Source organism: Ascaphus truei, chromosome 18, assembly GCF_040206685.1.
Source record: "Ascaphus truei isolate aAscTru1 chromosome 18, aAscTru1.hap1, whole genome shotgun sequence".
NCBI lineage: Eukaryota > Metazoa > Chordata > Amphibia > Anura > Ascaphidae > Ascaphus > Ascaphus truei.
In genome coordinates this window covers 24,348,087-24,372,306 of record NC_134500.1, presented here as the reverse complement: position 1 = coordinate 24,372,306, position 24,220 = coordinate 24,348,087, and the positions used below count along the sequence as shown (strand labels likewise).

The following is a 24,220-nucleotide window of genomic DNA, read 5'->3' as shown; positions in this document are numbered from 1 at the left end:
TTTGTTATTACTATGGTACTGGTATATTGCCCAACCCTAGTCCGCACTATGTCCACCTACTTCAAAAAAGGAAGTGCTGTGTATTTGTAAATTGTTGCTGTAGCAGCCCAAGGAAGCTTAATACATTATAAATAATTAAAAAGAGTGGGGGTGGGGGTATGTAAAAAATGCAGTATGTATTATCTAATTCTACACAATTGATGTATTAAAAAAACACGCTTACAATTTTGAATGTAAGTTTAATACATTATTTAATACTCATTAAAAAGGACATAAAAAGTGGAGGGAGTAAATAAAAAAAAGAAATCCAGTAAGTATTATCTAGTGCTCCACAGCTGATTTATTTAAAAAATAAAAACGCATAGGATTTTGAATGTATTGTTGCTTTAAGATACACGGTGTGTATGCATAACTCTGACTACCTTAGCAGACCCCGCCCACCCATCATTCGCATTGATCCTGAGTGGGACTGCACCTTTAAACTGAAAACATGTTTTCAACTGCTGTATTAACATCACTCAACTTGTATGTTGCATCAACTCTGAACTATTGTACCTATTACTAAACTTGATCATTTATCACTACTCATTTAATTAGACCAGTTGTAAATCGGCCAACTCTAACATACAGGAAAACTATGAGCATAATATGTTGTGCAGTTTAATACTTTGTTTATACTGTACATGTTTGTTCATGTTGCTCCCTGCCAGTTTTGCTTAGTTTAAAGCTGTATTTTCTATACGCGGTCCCATCTCTGGTGCTATACACTACATCACATTCATCCACGCTATCCTCTGCATCAGAGTCTTTCTTGAGAACCATTCCGTCTCCATCATATAATGAGCCGGCCTGTGAGCTGCCTCCTAACCTCTCGTAGCTCTGTTTCCAGCACAACTTCTTCTTAGACTTGGCTTGCCCTATGCTGAATACTGCAACAGCTGCCAACAGCAGCAATAGCACCAGGACAGGGGCCAAGGCAGAATAATGAGAGACAGTCTGAGACGATTTGGTTGTTGGCATCAACTTCTTCAGGGCTACTTGTTCTGCTTCAATCTGTAGGTGCCTGATGCACAACACTGAAAGAGAATTGTTACAATTAATAATGTAACATTTTTTTCTTACAGGGTCATTTTGTCTACTCAGTGATGTACCCAGAATGTTTTGCACCCTGCTTACAATCTAGTATTTGGTAGTAATGAGAGGACTTGTCCAATATCAAATAAAGCTTACAAATAGAATCTACATTAGGCTGCGCTTATAGTGCTAGCGACGGCACGACCAAGCGAAAGCGCTACCAAAAATCTGGTAGTAACTGTTATTTGATTTTTTTCAGCGACGGTCTCCCCTTGCGGCCAATCAGAGAGCTTCTCCGTCCCTCTGCCCGCCCTCTTTCTGATGTCACTGGCCCGACATCGCCTAAACTTAAATTACAACTATCGCGACGGTGATGGGTGATGCAGTATAAGCGCAGCCGAATCTGCCACTTCTGAAGCATTGATATCACCGCGAGACTAATCCGTGTCCCAACTTGATATTCCTTCTCTCGCCAAACTATTATCCCTTTCATACCAAAAATGAGCCCTGTAAAAAAATGAAGTGTACTGTAGTACCTACAGTATGTACCAAATGCATTACATGAAATTGAAACATTATTATAGAAGCTAATTTATTTGTTTCTGTTTAGATATGTTTCTAATGTGGGACAGCTTCAGCCATAAGAACCGTTTCTAGTATTAGGCCGTGCGTATAGTGCCTGCGACGGTGACGTCGCCCAAAAACAAATACACTGCCGCCGCTGCATGCGCTTATAATAAGCGCAATGGCTACAATGCGACGGAGCGACGTCGCGTCGCGAACTTTGAAAGCTGGAAATATTTGATTTTTCAAGGGCTGTCACCCCTGAACAAATCAAATGCCACTACGCCCGCACTGCCGCCGCAAAGTGAATTATAACTTTCGCTAGCGGCGACGAGTGACGTCACCCATCCCGTCGTGTCGCTGGTCGCGGGCACTATACGTGCGTCCTTAGAAAAGCAATTGCTTAAGTAGAGATGGGTAAAACTGGCAAAATCCGTTTCCCGGAATTTCCCGAGCATTCCATTTAAAATCTGTTCCGCGGTGTCAAATCTGGTGATGGATTGTTCCAGTTTCAATCCGTGCAGGTTAATTAAACTGCCATTGGATATAATCCGCATGGATTTTTTAAAGAATCTAATCTGCGGATTCTTAAAAAATCCACCAAGGGATTGTGGAGTCTGCCATGTGGATTGTCACTGATAAAAAATTAATCCGGTAAAACAAATCGCCCTTTTGGAGGCAGTTCCAAATACCCTCCCCCCAAAAAAATTCACCCATCTCTATCAACAAGGGGTCTTATCACCATAAATTCCTCCTCAATCAGAATATATATATATATATATATATATATATATATATATATATATATATATAAATATATATATATATATATATATATATATATATATATATACACACAGTGGTTGACAAATCACCAAAAAATCTACTCGCCACAAAAAAAATCTACTCGCCACCTAGTACCAAACGTGTGCTGCTTGGGCCAATATTTACTCGCCCGGGGGTTAAATCCACTCGCCCGGGGCGAGCAAATGTATAGGTTTGTCGAACACTGTATATATATATATATATATATTCACTCACTGTGTTCACCGCATTATCAGAAAAACAAATGGTGATGAAGCAAAGCTCTACACTTAACCGTTGGTTCATTAGCAATTATATTACTGGCAGTTATATTTTCTTTCAGAAGATGCAAGGAGAAACAGCTCTGAAATATTTTTTTCATCCGTTTTGTTTCAGTGGTTCAGTCAAAGTCCAAGGGGGGTAACTGTAAAACAGCACCCTAGTCTATTAAAATAAGGTTATTTGGCAGGTGTTGGAATGAATCTAACTATAGAATGTATTTTTCAGAAAGACACACAGGAGGAAGTGGGAGGAACCTTTATAGCTCCTCCTCTGAAGGTCAAAGCCTTCTATTCTACCTATAGTGAGGAGTCAAATTTAATTAAACATTTACGATGCATATAACGTCAAACAGCAACAGAGGGACAACGTGTATATAAGGGATGTCTTTGTTCCCTTATATACACGTTGTCCCTCTGTTGCACGTTATATGCGTCGTAAATGTTTAATTAAATTTGACTTTATGGCTGATCCTTCATTAGTTCATTTTCTCTTGGTGTGCTGGGTACATTTTGTTCTAATGAAGTAAGGTGTGGATTTTGGAGAGCAGTATTTGAAGCGGATGGTGGTAGGAGGGACCCAAATCCGAATTTAAGGCAGAAATGTGTTTTGGATTCATTCCTGTCCCAGATTAGCATATAGATTAAACCAAATGTCTCAGACAGTTTGGGTACTCGAAATGTGGAACCTCCAGGTTTGGCGGGTTCTGGATTTTAAACCTGCGAATGTGACCAGTATTAGTTCTAACATGTAGTTTGTTGTCTCTCAAAGTACAGACATCACACAGTAGTATTCACTAAATATAGATGGGTCACAAACATAACTAGAAGCCATTATAGTGCTAAAGCTTAAGAAAAGGTGAGTTAAGAACGTGAAGCTACAGTATCGGAGTTCCAGCAAAAAAAAAACTTGTGCAGCCGAATGTCCCAAACGTCTTTCGTGTGAATCAGGAGTTGAAGACTTAGTAGAGCTGTCAATCCCAGAACCCAGAGAGGTGATTTAGCCATTTATTTCTTGTACGGCCTTGTGCAAATCTAACTGGAACATGCTTTCAATATTTAAGAACAGATCCACAGGGTCCTTTTTAGTGAATGTCTAGCTGTGACTTTCAGAGTCAAAATTCGACTCAGATTCAGCACGTAGCAAGTACCTTATTATGGAGTCTCACATTGTTTGAAAAGTTCAGAGACCTCTTAAGGTTGAGCATATTTTTGATCTTCACAGGCATTTTTAGAGTAAGATGAGTTTTGCTGAGTTCATACAGTAGGTGCTATTTTGGTGGGGGATTTCAGGCATTACACTTACTAATACTGCACTTATGCCCCTGCTGTTGTCAGAGCCAATCTACAAGATGTCCATTTCACTCAGGGCAGTACTAGAGCCCCACTAGTCTTTTTTATTTCACAGTTAAGTCCTCTTCCTCTAGTTCCTCCCGGCCAGTACAACTTCCTCTGGTCCCTCCCTGCCAGTACAACTTCCTCTAGTTCCTCCCGGCCAGTACAACTTCCTCTAGTTGCTTCCTGCCAGTACAACTTCCTCTAGTTCCTTCCTACCAGTACAACTTCCTCTAGTTTCTCCCTGCCAGTACAACTTCCTCTAGTTCCTCCCTGCCAGTACAACTTCCTCTAGTTCCTCCCTGCCAGTACAACTTCCTCTAGTTCCTTCCTACCAGTACAACTTCCTCTAGTTCCTCCCTGCCAGTACAACTTCCTCTAGTTCCTCCCTGCCAGTACAACTTCCTCTAGTTCCTTCCTACCAGTACAACTTCCTCTAGTTCCTCCCGGCCAGTACAACTTCCTCTAGTTCATCCCTGCCAGTACAACTTCCTCTAGTTCCTTCCTGCCAGTACAACTTCCTCTAGTTCCTCCATGCCAGTACAACTTCCTCTAGTTCCTCCCGGCCAGTACAACTTCCTCTAGTTCCTCCCGGCCAGTACAACTTCATCTAGTTCCTCCCTGCCAGTACAACTTCCTCTAGTTCCTCCCTGCCAGTACAACTTCCTCTAGTTCCTCCCTGCCAGTACAACTTCCTCTAGTTCCTCCCTGCCAGTACAACTTTGTTATGGATTACAAGTATCTTATGGCATATATAGCATAATTAATACAGGTCACAGGTACATATATAGCATCATTATAAGGCTTAGTACAGCTTAGAGCATATTGTCAAAATCCTAGCTTTTCTTGTATTAGAAATAAGGGTTGTTTTTGCTAAGAAATGGACAGGATATTTGTACACAGGTACATATGCATAAAAGGGGAACTAACTCGAATAAACACGCAGTGGTCAGGCGTTGTGGTCAAACTGTAAATACTGAAACACATCATACGTCAGTAGGCTGTAAATGCTGATAAACATCATACGCCAGTAGCCACAGAGTATGGTCACATATCACGTACGCAGCAAACAATAAGACGCTATATAAGCCTGCGTGCCCCCATATTGATTAGAACCGATGGGGGGAACCACACAGATGAGACTTACCTGAGACTGGCTGACCTATCATAATATTTTTGGGTTTGTGAGTATGACATGCATATCAACTAAATAATCTCTGCATAGTTAGAAATGGATTGTTAGCTTACAAGTTAGCTTGTTGTGATATTTCTGGTTATTTCTTTGTTGTGATACAATAAACAACAAACCTTATCTTATACAAACTCTGAGTGACCTTTCTTTATAATAATCTCACAATACCCTTGCATCCAAGAGTGTGAACCGAGAATCTACAAGTACAACATCGTGGTCTGTGTTCCTGCTTAATAAAAAGATGAATTACTGGTTAGAATAATTTCCTTTTTTCAGACCCCCTGTTTCTTACACATGTTTTAAAAAAAAAACAACAAGCAAGGGAAATGCCCCTTTAAAGACTTCCAAATAATTATATTTCAGCATTTTGCAAGCATCTGTACCATGAATATATATATATATATATATATATATATAAAGCACACCCCCTAGTGCAATAACTTCCAGGACATAGAATAAAATTATTTAATAAAATAGATGTGTGATAAAAGTGCACACTTACAAGATGGATATAGAATAAATTCACATAAAGGTTTCTTTGGTAAACTGTGTGATAAGCCGGGTGACAGAGGGTAGGGGCATCAGCCAATACTCACACCTCTGCAGACCCGTGGAGCACCGCCAAAAGCCTGTAGGTAACAGGCTGCTATCAAAAGATTTTGATGACATTTTGTGTCTGAACACTTTGGACTGGACTTTGTTAATTTTGTGGTATATTTTTATTCATTCATCATCAAATGTATGTGTTAGCGCTGTTTTCTTTTTCTTGTTGATATATATATATATATTTATATTAATGTAACCTTCCCTACCCGGCTCCTTGGGAGTTTACATCAAATGTCTCTCAACTTGGCTTGCTCAGAGTTGATTAGCTTATCAGGGTGCTGGATCCGTGCTGGTTGGGCTTTGGTAATATAGACAAAATTGCTCCACAAGACGGGGTCAACAAAAAGAGCCCCTAGTTGTTATTCCCGCTGAGGGAATATTAGTATCCCTGGATTAGCATATATCCACTATACGGGGTTCAATGAGTGCAAACAACTAGGGGCTCTTTTTGTTGACCCCGTCTTGTGGATCAATTTTGTCTATATGCATCTTCTATCCCCTATTTGCACCTTGATATTAAACCTACTATACATATACATAAAAGTGAGGCTGAGCGGTAAGTTAACTGTTGGATGGGCTTTGGTAATGCAAGGATTGGCGCTAGCAACTTTATTCATACAAACAATATCTTTATTAATCACCATTGATATGTCCTATGAGTCTTTGTCACATCGTACACTTGACTTTGTGTTTAGTTCTACTACTGTTCTCTGTTGGTACTGTATGTATCTTCTTCTCTAACTGCCCCTTTCTTTGCCCGCTAAGAAGGTGCCTATAGGATCCCTCTGCTCTCTAGTGACAATAGTGCTCCATATCCTTTGGGCCCCTGCTGGGTCTTGTACTACTCTCTGTCTGTGATCAGCATCCCCATCTCAGGTACTGAATGTCATCACATGGCCTTCTGGGCGAGTGTCAACTATGGACACTCGGATGGGGCTGGTCCAACTATGCCTCTGGGAATAGGCTGCCTCTATGTGGACCTTTAGAGTAATGTGGAGCTATTCCTAGGAACACTATCTAAATAGGGCACTGTCCCTAACTAGAAAACAATAAAAGGAATCCTTACCCTATCCTACACATCTACAGTGTCACATATGGCACACCTGTGACCTGCATACAGGATAATGATTAATAAACATCTACATACAGTATCTGACCCACTTTTCACCTTCTGCAACAGTCCCTCAAATAAGTAACATGTTCGCTCACGCCGTCCCAATATACCAACTGTCATGAACAGCACTCTTGTGAGCACGTGACTTAGATATGCAACCATAGTTAATACACACGGCTACTCTGGCCAACTCACTTTTCGCCTGCGCAAGGTACTTTCAATTAGTTAATATTTACCCTTTACTCGATTGCAAATAAAATATGTAATTAATATATATCTGCCAGGCTCCAAGCTCCATGTTTATTAAAAAAAAATTGTACACTTAATCTATTATAGCAAAATGTGTCCAAAAAATGTACTTTACCCTCTACAACGTGTGCAACCAGTTCAATCAGAGCCCAAAGCATCACTTATTAAAATTTGGCTTTAAAATACAAAAATACAGTGCTTTAGATTACAGAAAAAGATTATTATTATAAGAACATACAGTTACAATAAATGCAGAAGTTTCTAAAATAAAAGGATAAAACCAACAGAAATCCCTATACAGTACATTACAATATGTCATAGGTCTTTCCGAGAGCGGTCACTGGCGTAGAAAATGAAAATTCAAGTGTCTGATCCCAAAACATATGCCTTGTTGAATTCTGATTTTCATATTACCTTGGTGAGACTTTTGTACTATTTCTTCCCCATTGAAACAACATTACCCCAAACCTTTTGTAATTGACAGATTTATAACTTGAAAGAAAACAAAGTGTCTTCTGACGTTCAAAGGTCTGCCTACATTTATGAAGGACCTCATATCCTAATTTCTCTAATACTTAGACAGACACCATCTTCACCGTTATGTCTGTGTACTTCACATACTGTACACAGACATAACGCATATACTGTAAGCGTATAACATTTGACCGCCTAATGTCTATTTTCGCAGGAGAAACAGGGTTAAGGGTTAATACACAGCTACCTAGCCGACCCTCTTTTCACCTTTTCGCAGGAGAAACAGTTATCTGTCTTTTGCACCTCTTACCCATGCAGTGTGTTGTATTATTTGATATGTCTTATCGCAACAATGCCACATATGTACTTATTACTATTCAGAATAGGTGTCATCACATGATATCCTCGTTTTTAATAAAGTCATTCAATTAAGTGGTGAACGGTTTGTAACCTCTCTCTTTGATGCACAAGGGATCATTCATGAATGTTACAGTATTCTTTGAGTCTGACAGCACAGGGTCTGGCTATTGTCTATAGCCTTCTACAGTAAACTACACACATTTCCCTTTTAGTGGGCTATCAGTGATAACCGCTCACCCCCCCCCCATATTTAAGCCTCTTTGTAGGTAAGCACAGACACAGGAATGGTCTTGACCCGTCAAGCACAATTTCTAAACAAACGTTAATGCCATAAGTATCAGATCGATTAAAATACTTAATATTCCCCCCATTTTTATTACATACAGTATAAAACGTAAATACACTATTCACAATGAGATCCTGCCTCTTCAACTCCTCCTGTGACCTGACTTTCTAGAAACCCCTTCCCTCTATGTATATCCTGCCATGACACCACTGTCACTGGACAGAAGAGGGAGAGGCTATGATTCTGCCTAGTCACCCAGCACGATGAGATGGTGAAGGGGGGTTCTACTACTTTAACTTATATGTGAGATTCAGTGTGAAAAACTGCACTTAGCTGCCTAAGCAACTAGTAAGAAATTAGCAGTTGCAGAAAGTCAAAGGGCCACATCAAGCCACTTCTTGGGTTGCACCTGGCCCATGGGTCACCCATTAAGAGCCCTGGGCTATCTCATGCCAATACCATACCACACCACACCACAAAAGACCCCATAACTAACCAATGATTACTTATTTTTTTCAATTGTATATAAATTTCTAATTAAGCAGTTTTTACTCCAAAAGGTAAGTCACAGTATTTATAAAGAACTAGCTGAGAAACCCGGCGTTGCCCGGGATGTGAAGTGTGAATAAGTATGTGTAAATGTTGTATGTGAAAGTTGTAATGTGATGCCAATGTTATGTAATATTAGTTAGAATTGTGTTTGTAAATCAACAGTAGTAGAAAGCACATGTATATGAGGGCAAATGTTTGAAGTGTATGTTAGTTGTTACGGTAGTTATTTTTGAAAATGTTATTGTTGGAAATGCTTCTTGAAAGATGTGAATGTCCATTGTTGAGAGGAGTGTATTTGATGTAATGTTAAAGTGTGTGTTGTAAAATAATGTAGTAATAAAAGATGACAGTAGTGTATTGAGTGTCTTTCATTTTTTTGTAATTTCTTATGGCAATATGTAAAGTTCATGGAAATGGAGGAAAGTCAATGTTCATTGTAATGCTTGTTTGTAAACGACATTTTTGGTAGTTCCAGTTGGAGCAAAGATGTACAATTGTTGGGGGGATCCAACTCTAGAGCACGCAACATATAACTGGCCGTGGGAGAAACATGGTGATTCTAAGTTGATACCAGTGCACTTTATAGATTGTCCTTGTGCTTTGTTAATGGTGATAGCAAAAGCTAGTTTGATGGAGAACTGTAGCCGTTTGAAAGTAAAAGGCATGTCTGTAGGAATGAGTGGAATGCGGGGGATGAAGACATCTTGGCCTTTGGCGTTGCCAGTTAAGATAGTAGCTTCAATTAGGTTGGGCATCAATGTTTTTATGCACAGTCTGGTTCCATTACAAAGGTTAGGTGTGTGTAGGTTGCGAAGTAGCATGATGGGTGCTCCAACTTTGAGGCGAAGATGATGTGGTGGCATCCCTGATGGTTCGAGGGAGTGTAGGAATTCAGGTGGATAGTTAACAGCTTCATCGCAATCCACAACTGTATCGATTGAGTTGTATTGAGTAATTGTGTTTGGAATAATGTCTTGAATTTGATGATTGATGTCATTGACAGAAGTATTTTTGGCAGCAAGGATGGCTCTTTCACAGAGCCACTGGTGGTTTGTGTAATTGTGTAAGAGATTTGGATAGACGTGATGTATGAGATCTTCAAGTGATGTCATCATGTGACAAAAATGTGTGGGAAAAGCAATTTCACCTGATGTTAAGTCAGTAGGTAAAGTGCCTTCACCTATTTGAAGAAGTGTGTGTGCAAAAAGTTGTTCATTTGAGTGGCCGAGAAGTTGGACTCGCATATTGGTTGTTAATGGAAAATGTTTGACATGTCGCCATAAAATAGAGGATTTAAGGCATGCATGAAGTTCGTCTGCTCGTGTGGATCGTGGTATGACTGGAAGTGTTTGTCTGAAATCACCAGCTAAAAGAATGACAGCACCACCCATTATTTGTTTATTGTTACGCAAGTCTTGCAAGGTTCTATTAAGGGCTTGAAGTGCTTTTTTATGCGCCATGGTACACTCATCCCAAACAATAAGTTTGCAAATTTGAAGAACACGGGCTTGGCCAGATGTCTTGGTAATATTACATGTTGGGTTTTCTTCATGAGCAATGTTTAGTGGTAATTTAAGAGCTGAGTGCACAGTTCTTCCTCCATCCATAAGAGTGGCTGCAATGCCAGATGATGCAAGTGCAAGTGCAACATGATTGTGCATTCTTATTTCTGCAAGGAGTAAATTTATGAGAAATGTTTTGCCTGTTCCACCTGGAGCATCAAGAAACAGGATTGCACCTTGTTCGTTGTTTATGTGCTGCATGATGTTGTCATAGGTGTTAAGTTGTTGTGGAATTAACATTGGTTTTCTTGTGGCAACATATTCTTGTAGTATGGAAATATTGTATTGTTTCTCTCGCATAAGGTCTGTATTGAATACATCGTGATGATGACGTTGGGGAGCTTCTAGACCTAATTGAAGTAGTGTTTTGTTATTGATAGAGAGACATGTATCTTCTAACAATATGAGTACCTCGTTGAAAATGTCAGGTGAAAAGGTAACATTGAGTGATGGGTTGTGTCTCTGTGCTTTGTGAAGTATATCTTCACTCATGTGAGGTAGCGGGATAGGGGGAGGGACATTGGTGGCATGGTGTAGCGGGGTAGGGGGCCTCGCGGTCCGGTTGCGGTAGGGAGATGTGTGAGGTGCAGGAGATGTGAGGCGTGCTGTGCGGTTCGCGGGAGCTACACTGTGTGAGGTGAGGGGTATTTATTTGTGTTTGGTGTGCGTTTGTGTAGGTGTTGAAATGTTGTGTGTGTTTTTGTTTTGTGTTAATGTTGGCTGTGTGTGTGGCAGAATAGTGTGTGTATGTAATTATTGTGTGTGATTGTTGATTGTGTGGGGTGTGTGTGTGGATGAGTGAGTGTGTGATGTGATAGTGAGTGTGTGGTGTGTGAGTGTGTGTGTCAGTGTTGGTTAGTTGAGTGTTTGTGTGCAATAAATTAGACAGATGTGTAAATAGTAATGTTTTGTGTAAAATATGTTATTGAAAGGAAGAGGTGATTTATTGTGCTAGGTGTGTTAGTAGCGGAGGTGTTGTGTTGTTGTATATGTTTGTGTGTGGTGGGATGTTGATGTGCAATGGGAGTGGGTGGTGAGACATGTAAATGTGCATTGTATTCAGTGTAGTGTGTATGGTGAAGGGTAGGTAATTGGAACAGTGGGTTGGGTGTGTGTGTTTGTTTAGTGGTGGTTGTGTTGTGTGTGGTAGTTAAGGTTATGTTGAAGTGTTGTTTTGTGTGTTGTATCAGCAGAGGAGGTTGGTGTGTGTGTGTGAGTACGTGTGTTGCGTGGTTGAGGGCGTGTGGCGTTGCTGAGTGCGTGTGTGTGTGCATGTGTTTGTGTATTTGTGTGTGTGTTGTGTGTGATGGTGTGTGGTGTGTGTGAGAGCATGTGTGTATGTGGCGTGTGTGATGGCATGTGTGTGTGTATGACGCATGTTGTGTGTGTGACGTGTGTGAGTGCGTGTTGTTGGTCATAGACATGTTGTAAATTGCATGTTTTTGAGTGTAGTGTGTGTATTATGAGGGTGAAGGTGAGGTGTGATTTGTTGTTATGTGTGGCATAGAATGACAGGATGTTTGCGTGTGTGTGTGTGTGTGTGTATGAGGGGGTTTTGTGTGGGTGAGTGTTGTGTGTGAGTGGTGGTGTGAGAAGTGTTTTAGAATAAATTATACAGACAGTGAAATTGTTAGGAAAACATATTTTATTGTAAGGAACAGCTGAGTTTCAGTGGTAGGTGTTGTCATACAGTGTGTGAGGTAGCGGGAGTGACATTGGTGGCATGCTGTTTGACTGTAGTCCGCGGCGTCGCGGTCCGGTTGCGGAGGGAGATGTGTGAGGTGCAGGAGATGTCAGGCGTGCTGGTTGTTCCGCGGGAGGTAGAGTGTGTGAGGTAGCGGGATAGCGGGAGTGACATCGGTGGCATGGTGTGTGGTGTGTGTGAGAGCATGTGTGTGTGTTGCTGGTGTGTGATGGCGTGTGTGTGTGTATGAGGCATGTTGTGTGTGTGACGTGTGTGAGTGCGTGTTGTTGGTCATACACATGTTAAAAATGGCATGTTTTTGAGTGTAGTGTGTGGCATAGAATGACAGGATGTTTGCGTGTGTGTGTGTGTGTGTATGAGGGGGTTTTGTGTGGGTGAGTGTTGTGTACATTATACAGACAGTAAAATAGTTAGGAAAACATATTTTATTTCAACGAACATCTGATTTCCAGTGGTAGGTGTTGTCATACACTGTGTGAGGTAGCGGGATAGGGGGAGGAACATTGGTGGCATGGTGTGTGAGTGTAGGCCGCGGCCTCGCGGTCCGGTTGCGGTAGGGAGCTGTGTGAGGTGCAGGAGATGAGGCGTGCTGTGCGGTCCGCGGGAGCTACACTGTGTGAGGTAGCGGGATAGGGGGAGGGACATCGTTGCCATGGTGTGTGAGTGTAGGCCGCGGCCTCGCGGTCCGGTTGCGGTAGGGAGCTGTGTGAGGTGCAGGAGATGTGAGGCGTGCTGTGCGGTCCGCGGGAGCTACACTGTGTGAGGTAGCGGGATAGGGGGAGGGACATTGGTGGCATGGTGTAGCGGGGTAGGGGGCCTCGCGGTCCGGTTGCGGTAGGGAGATGTGTGAGGTGCAGGAGATGTGAGGCGTGCTGTGCGGTCCGCGGGAGCTACACTGTGTGAGGTAGCGGGATAGGGGGAGGGACATTGGTGGCATGGTGTAGCGGGGTAGGGGGCCTCGCGGTCTGGTTGCGGTAGGGAGCTGTGTGAGGTGCAGGAGATGAGGCGTGCTGTGCGGTTCGCGGGAGCTACACTGTGTGAGGTAGCGGGATAGGGGGAGGGACATTGGTGGCATGGTGTAGCGGGGTAGGGGGCCTCGCGGTCCGGTTGCGGAGGGAGATGTGTGAGGTGCAGGAGATGTGAGGCGTGCTGTGCGGTCCGCGGGAGCTACACTGTGTGAGGTAGCGGGATAGGGGGAGGGACATTGGTGGCATGGTGTAGCGGGGTAGGGGGCCTCGCGGTCCGGTTGCGGTAGGGAGATGTGTGAGGTGCAGGAGATGTGAGGCGTGCTGTGCGGTTCGCGGGAGCTACACTGTGTGAGGTAGCGGGATAGGGGGAGGGACATTGGTGGCATGGTGTAGCGGGGTAGGCGGCCTCGCGGTCCGGTTGCGGAGGGAGATGTGTGAGGTGCAGGAGATGTGAGGCGTGCTGTGCGGTTCGCGGGAGCTACACTGTGTGAGGTAGCGGGATAGGGGGAGGGACATTTGTGGCATGGTGTAGCGGGGTAGGGGGCCTCGCGGTCCGGTTGCGGTAGGGAGCTGTGTGAGGTGCAGGAGATGTGGCGTGCTGTGCGGTTCGCGGGAGCTACACTGTGTGAGGTAGCGGGATAGGGGGAGGGACATCGTTGCCATGGTGTGTGAGTGGAGGCCGCGGCCTCGCGGTCCGGTTGCGGGAGGGAGATGTGTGGCGTGGAGGGGAGGGGGGGTTTGAAGAGGCAGTCTGCAGTGTTTGGTGTTGTGTGAATGTGTGTGTGTGCTGTGTTTGTGCGTTGTGTGTAGATTCTGTACCTCAGTGGTTCCCAAACTTTTTCGGTTCAAGGCTCCCCAAGGCAATCAGAATTTTTTCAAGGCTCCCCAAGGCGATCAGGATTTTTACGCGGCGCCCAAAGTAAAAACAAAGGTGTATATACATACCTAACAGTTGCAGTGCGCAGTTGGTGTCTCTCTCACACACTCTCACTCTCTCTGACCTTACTCTCTCTCTCTGACCTCACTCTCTCTGACCTCACTCTCTCTCTCACTCTCTCTCAGACCTCTCTCTCTCTCTCTCTCTGACCTCACACTCTCTCTGACCTCCCTCTCTCTCTCTCTGACCTCACTCTCTCTCTGACCTCACTCTCTCTCTCTGACCTCACTCTCTCTCTCTGACCTCACTCTCTCTCTCTGACCTCACTCTCTCTCTCTCTCTGACCTCACTCTCTCTCTCTCTCTGACCTCACTCTCTCTCTCTGACCTCTCTCTCTCTGACCTCACTCTCTCTGACCTCACTCTCTCTCTCTCTGACCTCACTCTCTCTCTCTCTGACCTCACTCTCTCTCTCTCTGACCTCACTCTCTCTCTCTCTCTGACATCACTCTCTCTCTGACCTCACTCTCTCTCTCAGTCTCCCGGTGCTGCTCCTCCAGCGTGCGCGCCGGGCCTCCCTCTCTCAGCGTCGCTGAGCCGGGCTGAACAGATGCACAAAGCCCCTGCATCTGTAATCAGCGCTGCTATAGTTCCTCTGGCCTGGGACATAGTAAGCGCTTAGGTGCTGCTGCTCGCTCTTGCTTGCTGCCGCTCGCTCTACCAGGAGCTTTTCGCTGTCCTGGCAGAGGAGACAGCAAGCGCGCTTGGTAGGCGGGTATCACTGTGTGTGTTTGTCACTTGGTAGCTGTCAGTGTGTGTGTGTGTGTGTGTGTGTGTGTGTGTGTGTGTGTGTGTGTGTGTGTGTACATTATATAATATTTAAAAATGAAAAAAAAAAAAGACATGTGAGAATAAATTATTTATTAACATTGTGCAACTTTGATAAATATATTCACACGCACACACCACACACACATCACACACATCCATATACACCACACATACATATATACACACACACACACACACACACACACACACACACACACACACACACACACACACACATATCACACATACATATATATATATATATATATATATATATATGTATATATATACATACATACACACACCACACATATATATATACACCACACATACACATTATATATATATATATATATATACACACACCACACTAACACACACATATATACATATATACACACACACACACACACCACACATATATACACACACACCACACATATATACACACACACACACCCTGCAGCCCGTATTTTACACACACACACACACACACACACTGCAGCCCGTTTTTCTCACACACACACACACACACACACACACACACACACACACACACACACACACACACACACACACACACACACACACACACACACCCTGCAGCCCTTTTTCACACACACCCTGCAGCCCGTTTTTCACACACACACACACACACACCCTGCAGCCCGTTTTTCACACACACACACACACACACACACACAACACACACACACCCTGCAGCCCGTTTTTCACACACACCCTGCAGCCCGTTTTTCACACACACACACACACACACACACACACACACACACACACACACACACACACACACACACACACACACACACACACACACACACACACACACCTTGGTGCTGTCTGGTGGCTCTGCAGTTGCAATGCCGGGCAGGCTGCAGCCCCATTGGATGGGAGCGGTCACGTGACCGCTCCTCTGCTTCCCCTCAGAGGTTTTTTTTTTTTTTTTTAAATGAGCTAGCAGCCCTTGTTTCCCGCTGCTGGCGGCCCTGATCGCGGCGCCCCTCTAGCCAAGCCGCGGCGCACCAGGGCGCCGCGGCGCACAGTTTGGGAAACACTGCTGTACCTGATTCGGCAGTCTGTGGTAGCAGACGTGAAGGTTTTGATAGCTGTGAAAAGCAGGCCAATGAGAGTCAGTGAGGGGTGGGACGCAGGCCAATGAGAGGTGTGCGGGGGCGGGCATTGGACGCAGGCCAATGAGAGTCAGTGAGGGGTGGTACGCAGGCCAATGAGAGGTGTGCGGGGGCGGGCATTGGAGGCAGGCCAATGAGAGTCAGTGAGGGGTGGGACAGTGTGGCATTGGTGTTGGACGTAGGCCAATGAGAGGTGTGCGGGGGCGGGCATGGCCTGAGCAGGAGTGACAGGCCCAAGGTCCAATGCGATTGACCCTTGGGACGCAGACATACAGTGATTTCACAAATATATAGTAGATACCACTCTGGGAACATCAATGGTTAATGTGTGATGGTACTGGGGGATAACCTGTACCACTACTGTTTTTATTTTAACACACAGAGTACCACTCCTTTTTCACCCACAGGGTACCACTTTTGTTTGTATTTTCACATTCAGAGTACCACTGCTTTATTTTCACCCTCACACGACTACTTCTTTCTTATTTTCACACCCAGAACACTATAGCCTTTTTATTATCACGCCCATAGTACGACTTCTTTGTTACTTACGATCTTACAGATTTATTAAAGAAAGTCCCTCCCTATTTTTATAGCATACAGTTCATCTTTCTAAAAAAAAAATTTTTTTATTATTAAATCTCGCACAGCAGCAGTACTTTTTTTTTTTTTTACCCACTTTGACAGCTGGAGAATATACAATAAGTACCAAGGGGGCTATGCACTAAGCAGTGATAAGTTGTTTTAAGAGAGCAAAGTGCTCTTAGAACATGAAGTTCCGCCGAGTGCTATTCACTAAGCCACGCAAAGAGGCACTTTGCGCTCTAAAACTGACTTTTTCTTGAAATTTTTTCAAAGTCCAACTTTGCTCGTACGATCAGCTGTTTGCGCTGAATCCTGCTCTTCTGCGGGATTCACTAAGGAACGCAAACTGATCGTATGTGAAAGTTGCGCTGAATAAAGCTCACCAGCTAAAGGCTGGTGATAAAAAAGCTGGACTTAGAAAAAATTAATTGTTTACCTTTTTGCATGCGCAACACCAATACAACAGGCCGGCGGGTGTCCCCGGCTGACCCCGCGGGGGTCCGGGTGTCCACGGCTCACCAAGCGGGGGTCCTCGCGGGAGTGCGGGGATCCCCGCGGGAGTCCCAGGGTACCCGCAGGCCTGCGGTAACAATGTGGCGCCTCCAAAAATAATAAACAATATTAATAACTAAATACAACCCCTAACACATACTATACAGTAATGGGCAAAATTACTATTATCCACATATGGATAATAATGCATTTGCCCATTGTAAATACATATAACTTTCAATAAATACAGTAAAAACAGATTACACTTACCTTTTACAGGCACCCACGACGAAGGCCATCGTCATCCTCATCTTCATCCTGCCCATGCCCCTCCGATGCTGCAAGACAGAAACAAGAATAAAAACATCCAATGTAATGTCCCCTAACCCCTTAATCACCATAGTAGTTATTAACTGCTACAGTCATTAAGGGGTTAACCCACCCTCACCCACCACTCGGGAGGCCTACATACCCTCCCCCACTAACCCCCCACCCCGTGAGGCCTAACCACACTCACCCACTACCCACAAGGGAGGCCTACCCACATACCCTGGGGGCCAATACCCCCTCCCCCCACCCCCAGTACCCACAATAAAAACAATACACAGCCCCACAATAAACATCATTCTATTTATTAAATACATAACCCACCCCCTGTGCCCCCCCATAAATACATGATTTATTCTTTTACATACAGGGTTCATACCCCAGGCCAAGTGAGTCCCCGGTGGGCCTGACGGGTCACCTCACAGACTTACAGGTTACCAGCAACTTCTTTCATACAGGTTCTGGAGGCCTGCTGATGGGTCCCGCCAGGCGCCATGGCCCACCAGGTGGTCTCCGTGGGTCACCGTGGGCAACAATTGGGTCCCCACGGTAGGCCCGCGGATGTCTGGGGGCCCTGGGTCAGACCCACAGGTGTCTGAGGGGCCTCGGGTTGTTCCCACGGGGGTCTGGGGACCCACGGGTGGGCACTACAGTTCTGCGGTGCCCCCACAGATGTGGGGCCACTGGTTCTTCCCCGCACACTATGGGTCCGCGGTGCCCCCACAGATGTGGGGCCACCGGTTCTTCCCCGCAGGTGTCCCCCATGGACCCACCAGCCTGATACCCGTGAGAAGCCCGAGGATACCGCAGGTGGTCTCCAGAGGTCTCTCGCAGAACCAAAAGGAACAAACCCTGAATATAAAAAAAATAAACCTGTCCTATACATTAAATACATCAATCCCCCCCACTCCCCAACACATACAGTTCAATAATGTGCTAAATAACTATTATCCAGATAGGGATAATAGATTATTTGCCCATTATTAAACACATTAACTAGCATAATAAAATAAATAAAGTTCTACTGACCTCATCAATAAGAAGCCCCCATCGCCAGCACAATCCTTGTCCTCCGTTGCCAACAAAATACATAGCCAATACATAGCAATAACATTCAGATATTAATTAACCCCTTAATCACCTTATCGGATAATAACCGCAAAGGTAATTAAGGGGTTAAACCACCCTGGCCTGATACCCACCCTTAACCCATTCATTTGTACAGTGGCTTCATCATGCATCTATATATATACACATATAGATATACAGTAGATATATATATATATATATATATATATATATACACACACACACATGATGAACCAATATACAAATAAATGTAGAAGGGTTATCAAAAACATGCTCTACTACAAATACCACTTATCCATACAGACACAGTACAATAAAATCATATTTCCTTAAAAAATACAACCTCATCTTCTAATCAAAATCCTCAAATGCCAATCAAAAGCCTCAAATGCCAATCAAAACATTGCATTTACATTGTATACATGATGCATACACACTATGCACCATGTACACTCTGCTCATGAATGTTAACAATAACATATTCCAAACATAATACCAATGCATCCAAACAAGTATACTATTTAAACCAATCAAGTCACCATAAATCAATTAGCATTCATTAATTAAATCTCTAAACAATTTAAATTCCATCCATAACAATTAAACAATTAACTATTTAAATCGTTAAACAGAACAAGTTACCATCAGACAAAATATAAGTACCAAAAAGAATACAATATACAAAAGCAAGCCTCACCATGACCTAAAGTACACCATACAAGACCAAAAATTACATCTATCTAATTTTAAAATACATTACACACACATTTATGCATAGCAGCATAGCCAAAAACATTTTAAACACAGCAAAACAAGCTTTTAAAACAACATAATTTCTTACCCTGTATGTATATATCGATCTAGACATACATAAATACATACATACAGTGGCAAGAAATGATGTACAAAAAAAAACACATGTAAAGAACAAAAACAAAAAGAACAAGTTAAATAAAATACATTTCTTTTGTTCACTTACCATTACTTGACCCACTCACCGACTCCCGTTGAACAGCTTACTCTCGAACCAATCCACGCACAGGAAGCCATAAAATAATAAACCATAAAATAATAAATATTAAAATAAAAAACCAAAACAATCCACGGTCTTCTATTTGTAATCCATCTTCATCTGTATTCTTCTTTCTTGTATCTGCGGCTCTCTTCCGGGGTCTTCTTGTCTTCTTCGGCCACGCCCTGGTCTTCTTCTTCTGTAGGAGGTCCTTCCTCCTCGGCGTTTGCCTTCAAAATGAGACGACATAGGCATTTAAAGGCCTATGACGTCACATTTTCATTATGGTTCCCACGGCCCTGATTGGGTCGTGAACACCATGTGCTTTGGCCGATAAAAAAAAAATGATGACGTCATTTAAAGGCAATGAAAGCACTGCCAATCAGAATGGCTGTGCTTCAATTGCCTTTAAGATGACGTCATGAAAAGAAAGATGGGCGGCCTCACATGGTACGGTAGCCAATCAAAGCATGGGAAGTCTATCTCTACTCTGATTGGCTCTAGTACCATGTGACAGGCTTTCAATGACGTCACATACGTTCTCCCCCAAGCCTCTGTCACGTGGTCTACTAGAGCCAGATAAGTACCCCCCTCCAGCACCATATTTCTGAGTGCGTGTACTGCTCTCCACTACTATCAGTATTATTATCATAAGTATTGTTATTCTTCATTTGTCACATCAGAATCACTTTCTAAAAATAACCAAGGAAATGTGTTATAAAAGGTGCAGAATGACAATATGTCTGAAGATCTTAGAAACAAAAACAAAATGTTAACACATTTGGTTACTACAGGGGAAAAAAAGTATTTAAATGATTTAAAATATATACTTCTATTTGTCTGTTTTTTAGTTATAGCGCCAATTACATTTAAATATGTATCTACCATAGTTTACTTTGGCCATGGGTGGAACTGCCCCATTATATCTGCCTAACCATTTCTGGTGTTTGTCTTGTGGTTGTCTGTGACACGTGTGACCTGTTCTCTATTGTTCTAGTCCAGGTGTGCGCAACCTGTCCCCCCCTGTCTGCACCCCCACCCCCCTCTCGCACCCTCCTCCATACCGTGACTCCGGCGTCAAGTGACACGAGATGTCACATGGCACCACGGCGTCGTTTGACGCCGCCTTGCCATGGCAAAGTGTCCCCGGAGACAGTTCAGTGAAGTTACAGAGGCCTTACGCGATCCACCGGCATTTCATTTAAATGCCTTGGGGCAGAGAGCAGGGCCTCTGCAACCACCGCGCCCCCACTGAAGAATCTCGCGCCCCCCAGTTTGTGCACCCCTGTTCTAGTCTATTGTTTAAGCTGATATATCCTCTGAGCAAAATGTACTTCTAGCCTGGAATGTATCTGGATCACAGTTCGATATTATTTACTTTGGACTTCTGCTATTGAATGCCTCTCCCTCTCCATAAACATCTCGCTTTCCTTTACATTGTTATATTGTTTGCTCAATTACAGGTCAGCATAACCAGGGGATAAGTCAATCGTGATTTGCATGTCTTTGTATTTCCTTTTCATCTTATTTAAACAGACGTGTTATTGTTCTTCTAGCTGACAGCTCAGCAGGTCACGATGTAAGCTCAAGTCATACAGTACCAGTGACAGTTTTGCTTAATTAAAATAGATGCAGTGAATAAGTTTCCCGGCCTGGATTTAGTTTTGTTCCATCCATATCTTCTCCAGCAATGTGCAACTTCACAGCATATTGAGCATGAATATTAAGTGCAGATTCACTAAGGTCCATTGCGGGGTAATGCACCAGTTCTGGCGGTAACTACCATTTGCATGAATGGCAGTAATTGCTGGAACACAACATATCTTAGTGAATCTCTCCCTAATGAAGCTATTTTACATCTCTCACTGTTAGTACATCAATACATTAAAGGAGCAACCCATGCACCTTAATTTATTTTATTTTTTAATTTTTGACCCAGGATTGAAGCAAAGGGTCTCCGGAGCTGAACCCCGTTCATTTTAGCCCCAGGGGCCCCCTGCTTCCAGAGATACCTACCTGCGTAGTAGGTACCGATAACCACTCTGCTCGGCTTGCTGGGATTTAAAGTTTAAAGCTCTCGTATCACACGGACCAATAGGCAGCCAAACCTGATGATGTCACGGCTTCCTATTGGCCCACAGGGTGCGGGAGCTTTGGAAGTTCGCCATAACATAAACCTTGGTAGCCAAGCAGAGCGGCTACCGGCACCTACTACAGAGGTATGAATCTCCGGAAGCAGGGGGTCCCTGGAGCTGAAATATAGTTACATAGTAGATGTTCATCAAGTTCAACCTAATGCTAATTTTAACCGACAGATACTTTATCCTATATCTGTACTTACATTATATTACCTGAGCTGGGTGGGGGGGGGGGTGGGGGGGAGGGAGGGGGAGAGAATGGGGGGCGATATGCGAGATAGTGAAGGGCTAAACTTCCTCACTGTGTGGCAACAGACCACACCATAGCTGCTAGGCTTGTCACAATTGGTGGAGAATTTGGGCACTCTAGATGCATAGCACCTAAAGGTTTGAGAAAAACAAAGAAGCATGTGTTTTTTAAATGGCTACTCGGTGGGAGTAAGGCACCTACGAGAGGTATGAACTCATAAGAAAAGTATTGATGCAGTGCGCCTCCCGTGGTCAGTCTGAAGAATACATCTGAAAGTGCAAGGATAGATTATGCGTATTGTCTAATGAGCCTGGCCACATGAGCCAGTGTTTCTTCAGGAATGAGCATTCCTATGTGGCCCCAGAAAGGAAGCAGTACCAGATATGTTTATGGTGTAAAGAGCCTAGTCCAGTGGTTTCCAACTTTTGTTGCTTAAGGAACCCTAAGTGAAATTCTGAGGAGCCCCCAACTATCTCTAATAGATCATCTGTGATCAGATTCATTGTAAATTCTTCTGTATTTGATACAATTGTCAAATGACCAGAAAATTGTAGGGAACCCTTTAAGGATGCTCGGGGAACCCACGGGTTCCTAGGAATCCTGGTTGAAAACCCCTGGTCCAGTCACATGGAACAATGTCCCTTCAGGCATTATGTTGATGTGTATGATGATGAGGAGAAGGAGGACAACTCCAATGTGGCCTGGGGAAAATGCAGCAGCTTTAAACAATGAGTGTGTGCTGATGCATCAGAGTCTTCCAAGGTAAAGAGGAAGAGTGAGAAAAAGAAAAGAAGTTCGCAACTTACAGAGGAAGTTGTAAAAACATTTACAGATGACCCTGGGACATCAGGAAGGTGTGTGTTAGAAAGGAGTCGAGATGTTCTGCAGCCCAGATTGACAGGCAGATTCATCAAGAGAATTATAGAATCTCCAGAGGCTTCTCAGAAGCTGGGGCTGGTCCAGAGCCACAGCAGGAGGCCCGATGTACGAGAGGGTCCAATGCTGAAGTTGTGTACCCAGAAGGTGCATCTATCTGGTTATGACAGTAAGAACCCCTCAACAAACAGTACCAAGGAACTGGACCAAGAACCAAAGAGTGATTCCTTGAGCCACGCTGAAAATGCACTGCAGACTGCCAGGCATGACTGTCTCCTTCGTGAACAATTGGATAAAGAGCAAGAAGTCAAGGCTGAGCTACAGAGGTGCCTGTCGTCATTGATCACCAAGTGTGTATCTATGGAGAAGACAAATCGCCTCATGCAGAGTGAGTTGGATGACATGACGACTTTTCTAGAGAAGGTGAATGCCAATGTTGCTACTATGTACAAGAAGCAGAGAAAGTCTGACAAAATGATTGCTGACTGGAAGCAGAACTATGAGGGCTCTCAGAAAGAGGTTCGCAATCGCAGTACAGAGTTGGAAATCTCCCACGTAGAGGTTCACAGTCTAAGCAAAGAGCTGGAGCTCTCGCGTCATGAGGTCCGCTCTCTCAGTACAGGTGTGTAAATTGAAAGATGCTGATGCAAAGATTGTGATTAATTTAGGGACTGTACAAAGAGAGACTAGAAGTCTGAAAGAGCGCTTTAAAAGACAGGAACTTGCATACAGTCAGTGCTTCCAGATCCTGCTGGAGACAGGGTCACGCATCTCAGTGGGAGCCATGGGAGCTTCATGGAATGTCACAGAGGTTACCTGTTCCATAACCTGCAGCAAGAGGCTGTGGGGAATGCCCAGAAGGGTGTGCATGGGAGCTGCAGGACCCTGCACCATGAACAACGTGAGCCATGTGGTATCAAGCTGCCCAGAGGGAAGTCCCTGGGACAAGACTTTGACTCTCTCCACTTACACCAGCCAATGACTTTTGTTTAATATAGTTGGCTTAGCCCTCCAACCAGTAGTTAGGGACTAACAATGGTGTTGGTTAGTGCTCTCAGAGAGGTGTTAGGGATTTTGTTGCATGAAAAATGCTAACAATTTGTTTTTTGAATCCCAAAGTACAACGGAGCGTGCACTCAATCTCTCACCCCCTACTTCTCCTCTTCCTCCTCACCCCCCTGCTTCTCTCATCCCCCTCCCTCACTCCCCTTCTTCTATTCTTACCCCCCTCCTTTCACCTACCTGGCTTCGGTGGAGCTGGACAGCAGAGGAGGAGGCTGGCGGGTGGCGGTGGTGGCAGAAGAGGAGGACTATGGGAGCGGAGCAGCAGAGAAGGTGGATGGCACGGCAGAAGAGGGCTGCACTGCGGACCATGCCAGTGCAGCAGGAACAGCACAGGACTGCCGAGGAAGAGCGCGGCAGACATCGGAAGTCTTTGTTTTGCAAAACGCAAGTGATCTGAGGTTGTGG

General features: G+C 44.0%; 1 protein-coding gene across 1 annotated transcript in view; it reads right to left on the bottom strand.

The window, feature by feature from the left end:
* Nucleotides 1-262: 262 nt before the first annotated feature.
* LOC142469268 (proprotein convertase subtilisin/kexin type 5-like) overlaps nt 263-24,220 on the bottom strand; it is a 166,797-nt gene continuing 142,839 nt past the window's right edge. The window contains exon 16 of the mRNA XM_075576206.1: nt 263-1,076. Coding sequence (XP_075432321.1) covers nt 673-1,076 — 404 coding nt within the window. The 3' untranslated portion in view covers nt 263-672. The remainder of the gene's footprint in view (nt 1,077-24,220) is intronic.